Source organism: Phaseolus vulgaris, chromosome 3, assembly GCF_000499845.2.
Source record: "Phaseolus vulgaris cultivar G19833 chromosome 3, P. vulgaris v2.0, whole genome shotgun sequence".
NCBI lineage: Eukaryota > Viridiplantae > Streptophyta > Magnoliopsida > Fabales > Fabaceae > Phaseolus > Phaseolus vulgaris.
In genome coordinates this window covers 10,765,660-10,771,877 of record NC_023757.2, presented here as the reverse complement: position 1 = coordinate 10,771,877, position 6,218 = coordinate 10,765,660, and the positions used below count along the sequence as shown (strand labels likewise).

At 35.5% G+C, this 6,218-nt stretch overlaps 2 protein-coding genes across 2 annotated transcripts; one reads left to right on the top strand and one right to left on the bottom strand.

Annotated features, from left to right (window-relative positions):
• Positions 1 to 3,135: 3,135 nt before the first annotated feature.
• On the top strand, positions 3,136 to 3,977 carry LOC137839101 (uncharacterized). The gene is made up of 2 exons (XM_068648231.1): positions 3,136 to 3,240; positions 3,315 to 3,977. The coding sequence occupies exons 1-2, from the start codon at positions 3,136 to 3,138 to the stop codon at positions 3,975 to 3,977; spliced, it is 768 nt and encodes a 255-aa protein (XP_068504332.1).
• LOC137805812 (uncharacterized) lies at positions 3,806 to 5,154 on the bottom strand. Its single transcript, XM_068605730.1, has 3 exons — positions 5,039 to 5,154; positions 4,339 to 4,601; positions 3,806 to 4,243 (listed from the first exon to the last, which is right to left on the bottom strand). The coding sequence occupies exons 2-3, from the start codon at positions 4,597 to 4,599 to the stop codon at positions 4,067 to 4,069; spliced, it is 438 nt and encodes a 145-aa protein (XP_068461831.1). The 5' UTR covers positions 4,600 to 4,601; positions 5,039 to 5,154; the 3' UTR covers positions 3,806 to 4,066.
• Between the last annotated feature and the right edge of the window lie 1,064 nt (positions 5,155 to 6,218).

Here is a 6,218-nt window from a genome sequence, read left to right as displayed (position 1 = left end):
AGGGAGTTGAATCAACATTGTCCGTTCTCAACAAATGTGGCCGCCCTAGTGGATCATGCAAAGAATATTGGTTAAATGGTGATGAATATCGTTCTGCCCATGTACATATCCTCATCAATTGCAATGAAGTTAAACCAATACTTGATTAAGTTAAGTACAACACAATTTGTATTGATTGTGTTTAAAATGTAGTGTATGACTGATTACTTATTTATTTCAAGATTGTTCTTACAAGTTAACAACAACAACGAAGAGGGTTCAATGAGTATACATAGACATTTTCCAGAATGGTTTAAAAACTACGTAAGTGTTATTTAATTTAATAAATAATTAAGTGTTATTTAATTTAACAACTATGTGACTATTTCATAGGTTTATGATGAAAGGAATAGGGTGATTGACCTAAACATGAAAACATTAGCTTGGTGACCTAATTCATCTGCAACATCGTGGAACATGTACTTCGTTAATGGATACAAGTTCCATACAAAGTCATGGATTGAAGGCAAGAAAACGACAAATTGTGGGGTGCATGTAAAAGGTGTAACAGAAGGAGGACAAGATGACTTCTTTGGCGTCATCAAACATATTTATGAATTAGAATATCTTGGCTTGAGTAAGAAGATTCCTCTTTTCTTTTATGATTGGTTTGATCCAACCAATAATAGAGGCACCAAAGTTCATTCAGAATATAACATTGTAGAAATCAAGATGAGTGGAAGATATATTCCATATGATCCCTTCATTATTCCACAAAAAGTAAGACAAGTTTACTATGTGCCTTATCCAAAGATATGCAGGAACTTGTGTGGCTGGAGCATGGAAATCACAACAAAACCCCGAGGTCATGTTGAAATTGATAACATACAAGATGATTTACCTTATCAGTTTGATGAAATGCCTAATGTGTTACCAATTAGTAGAATTGAGGAAGTAGAAGGCTTAGCTGACACATTAATTGTTGCACTCGTCAATGATGATGTTATCGAAACAATATATGATGAAGATGATGAAGATGAGGTCAATGAAGATGAGGTCAATATATGCCATTATTTTTCCAGGAGAAATGCCTAGGACTAGAGGAAGGGATGGTTCTATTATCAGACATAACAAATCTAGGCATGGATTTCACACATCTATGCATGGTCGTCTTGCAATAGAACTAGGGTCCATTCCTTATTCTGACCCATCATCCTAATCTCGTTTTCCTCAATCCTTCACGCCTTCTTCGTCCACCCCTTCTTCTTCTTTGATCCCTTCTTCCTCAATCCCGTCCTCATCCTTTCATTCTGCAGTGCGACAGGACAATGTTCGTCCTTGTACCTCTCGTATTATACCAGTCTTATCGCCAGTGACTCCAACAGTCCAATAGTTTTCTACTCTGACACTCTTTCCCACTTGGGGTCCCCCATTACAGTCCACATCTACTCCCTCATTAGTTCACTTCTCTAGTGCTCCATCTATTCATGTGACTCCTCAAATTCTAGTGCAACCCACTCTTACATCAGTTCAACCCATTCAGGCATCAGTGCAACCCACTCATACATCAGTTTAGCCTACTCAGACATCAATGCAATCCACTCATACATCAATTCAGCTCACTCAGGCATTAGTGCAACCCTCCCCTGATATGCCAGTACAACCCACGACACATCATGATATTCCTAATGAAGAACATGATGGTAATGGGAGGGTCATCATTCGACCAGTGGGTAAAGGGTAAGTTTATTATCACATTGAACTTTATTGTGAATTGTTTGCTATGCTTCATTTTTAACATTTTGGTTTGCATATTTTGTAGATAGACATCTAATCATTGTGCTACTAAGTCAATTGGGCATGCAATTAGATCACAATTTAGGGGTCCTTACTATCACTACGACGAAACACCAGAGGAAGTCCAACTTAAATGGTGGACTAAATTTAAGGTGATCTTAACATAGCATTTTCACTCAAAACATTTAAGCATTTATTATATTCATTAACTTTTATTTAAATTTTTTGTTCTTTTTACAGTCTCGAGTGACTTGGGCCCCTCATGATGAGTGACAAATTAGAAAAGTGTATAAGTCAAAGATGAGAAAACGCCTTTCTAATATGCTTGGTAAAGCTAGGATGAAAACAACAAGACCTAACTAGATTAGTGAACAAGCATGGATTGGTCTCTTGGACTATTGGGATTCGAAAAAGTTCAAAGAACAATCAATCCAAAATAAATTGAATAGGTCATCAACTCATGGTGGGGCATTGCACTCTATTGGTCATAAACCACTTTTCGGCATTGCATAAGCTTAAATTTAGTAGATAATATCTAATTTTGGTAACTTTTCCATTTATTTCAGGAACGAAAATTTGGTTGGTTGGTTGAACCCGATGAATTATTCATGGCCACACACACTAAGAAGGATGGACTTGGGTAGATAGTCGTGCAAAAAAAAACTTATGTAAGTTATTGCTCTACTTTTGTATACATGATTTATATTCCTAACATAGTATTGCCCCACTTACAATTTTTACAATGAACTAGAAAACGTACTATGAGCTATTGAAAGCCCTCCAACCTTCAATACTTGCTCCTTCCAGTGATTACTTTTCTCATAGTGAACAACTTCATCAACAAGTGAAGCAAGCAAATGAAAGGGTCCATCAAGCAACTCAATTATTTGCTCAAGCAAATCAAAAGTGTGCAATGTTGGAGTATAAAATAAAGTTCATGGAGCAAAAATTAACCATGATGATGGAGCGACCATAGGGTGTCACCTCAACAAGCACCAGTCAGGTTCACCCTCACTATGCTCAAAACTCTGATGATCAACCCCTGCCTTGAGTTCATCATTTTGTAAGTTTTCTTAAAATATTTCTTAAGTTTGGTTTGTAATTTCTTATGAATTACTCGCATTGCATGCATGCTTGTGTCTGCATGTTTTTTTTTTTTATAGTATTGTGATGAGTGGGTGTGTTTATGCAGTGAAACTCTGTGATATAAGCAAGGGAAAAAGGATTATGCGTAGGGCTTCATGGTTCTCTTTTTTCTGTTTTGGGAAAGTTGCTTCCATACCAATATAGCTCACTATTGCAATTTTGTGAGGTACGCATATATATGCATGCTCTGATGTGTTGCATTTGCATGCGTCAATGCAATTATATGATGGTGTGAATGTGTGGGATGATGATGATATTGAGAAGTCATTATCTAAATCGAAGGGATATGAATGTACATATGCGTTTACTACAGATGAGGTAAAGTTAAGTTTGTAAAGTATTTTTAAGTTGTTTGTTAATTAGTAAATAATTTGTTATGATAACTTTTGTAGGTATTTCGTACTCGGGATGAGCTCCTAAAGTGGGTTAGAAAAGTTGCGTTTGACATTGGTTTTTGTATTGTGATATTGAGATCGGATACTTCAACTAGCCAACGAGGAAGGAAAACATTTGTGTTATTAGGTTGTGAGAGAGGAGGTCAATACAGACGATATAAGAAGGATTTACAGGTTACTGAGAGTGGAACTAGGAAATGTGGTTGTCCTTTCAGATTACGAGGATATCCCGTAAAGAGTGGTGAAGGGTGGATATTGAAATTAATTTGTGGGTCTCATAATCATGAGTTGGCAAATACATTGGTTGGTCATCCATATGCTGGTAGGTTCACATGTAGTGAGAAGTCAATGCTTATGGACATGACAGACAGTTCGGTGAAGCCTAGAAATATTTTGCTGACAATGAAAGAGCATAATGAGAAAAATGTGAGCACAATAAAGCAAGTTTATAATGCACGATATATGTACAAAAAATCAGTACGAGGTGATAGAACTGAAATGCAACAACAATTGATGATGTTACTTGAGCGTGATATGTATGTCCATTGGTCTAGGTTTGAAAAAGGGACGAATGTTGTGCAAGATTTATTTTGGACACACCCTGATTCAGTGAAGCTATTGAATGCCTTTAACAAATTCGACACATCATCCAATGTGTAGAATTGCCCCATAACTGGGAGGTGCAACAAATTCGACACATCATCCAATGTGATGGTCAACTCACCTACAGGCAGATGAAATGAATTTGTCTATGGGTGCCACCTTTCTACAAAGGCACACAACAGTCCTTTGTCTATCGTGTCATAGCTTGCCCCAATAAGTGCAGCTAAACCTGACAACTCCACTGCAGGTAGTATCCGAGGATGAGGAGCACCCATCTTACTCATTTTTCGGCCATGAGACACCAATTTTAACTCTCCTCGATCCTAATTTAACCAACCAAAATTATATACAATTTAATGAACGAAAGTCATATCAAATTAACAATGAACAAGTATCATATTACAACATATTTACTTACCACACCATTCCATAATTGCATGGCCACATGGTCTTCATAACCTGTCAATAGTGTCCCATCCCGTGGACCTCCAGGATAACCTTCACCTTCTATTTCAGGTGCATCTTCATCCTCCACCTCCATTTGGGGTTCAGCTTCTTCAAGTTCAACATCAACATCTTCTGCATCTTCATGTTCATTAACATGTCTTCTTCTTCTTCTAACAGAGGCTGTGGGACGTAGACGATCACCTTGTGAACCTCCTCCCCTAGTCTTCACCATTTCTGTTCAATTACACCATTCAAGTTAGATTCAACTTATATTGATAAACCTGCAGAAATTTGCATGTAGTACCCTGCACTAACAGTGTACATGTCATCTAATTCTAATCTTTTATAAAGTATACAAGCAAAAAAAACGAAGCAAAAAAAACAGAGGTATACCGGGTTTTGCTACATATAAACACTACCGGAAGCCTAAATTCGAAATACTACCGGATAACCAAATCCGGACTACTACCGGATCAACAAATCCGGAAAGATGACGGATCCTCACATCCGGGAAACTACCGGATCCACAAATCTGGGAAAGTACCGGATCCCCAAATTCGAAAATCTACCGGATTCTGTGATTTGGAATGTGAAATAACATTTACGGAAACAACAATCCATGAAAAAAACGAATCTCAAAGTCTGGAAAACATGAATGAAACGTTACTTACCTTTAAGAATGAGAGATGAATGAGATTTGGAAGAAGAAGTCGAGTTTCAATGTGTGTTGCGCCGCTGCTATCGAAGAAGACGTTGTGCTATCGAAGAAGACGGTGCCTCCGCGCACAAATGGCAACCATTTTGGGTTTTTAGGGTTTTATTACATTAAGGGTAATTTTGGAATTTCAAAAATTTAAAAGGGTAATTTTGGAATTTCAAAAATTTAAAAGGGTAATTTTGTCTTTGCACAAGAGTGTGGGGGTGCAGGAAGAAACTGCCCCCCTTTTGTTGTCGAGGCCCAAAAAGACAAAAAATGGGTTTTTATACGTGTACATATGATTTGATCCATGAGTTATCTTAATTTTTTTTCCTTTGGTGAATCTAATTGTTTCTCACTAAATATCTTAATATTTTTATCATTTTTATGGTTTACATTGTTAAATATGCCATTAGTGCAAATATGATATTTTACCCTAGTTATGTGTTCTTACTTTATTTCTATAATCCATGAATCATTTATTTATTATTTTAAAATAATCTTGAGAGAGATCTCATGTTTTCTATAGTTTGAGTCTAGTTTGATAAATCCAATATTTTTAACTTCATTACCTATAACATATCATGCAATATTAAGAATAAGGGTTCAAACTACGACTTGTTGTAATAAGAACATATAACTCTCATATTTTTGTCAAAAATTCTATTGTAAATTTTAATTTTGATTCTAAATTTTGTTACTAATTGAAATTGGTCTCTATTTACATTTCTAATTATGTCTCTAGTTCAATTTTTGTTTGTCCATAATCTCTTGGTTAATCTTGATTAATAAATTGTTGCTTCATTGCATATTAATGCACATATACAAGGTGTTTGAGATAATGACTTTCATTTTTTTTTATCTCTAATGTGTTTACCTTTATTGCTTGTCATAATTCATTTGTTATTTTTTCATCCATAAACTCTTGATTGAACATATGTTATAAAGGAATATAATATTTTTCCTATCATTCTTGAAAGAGTTAATTTTAACACAACAAGTTTTGATTGATACCAATTTTGAGATTACATTGGTTTGAATTGATTGATTGACTCTAAACATAAGAATCAAGTGTTATTTCTTAATATTGAATTATATCTTAACTTTGAGTTTAAGTTTGGAATAAAACAAGAAGTGTAAAAATAGTTTAGTCA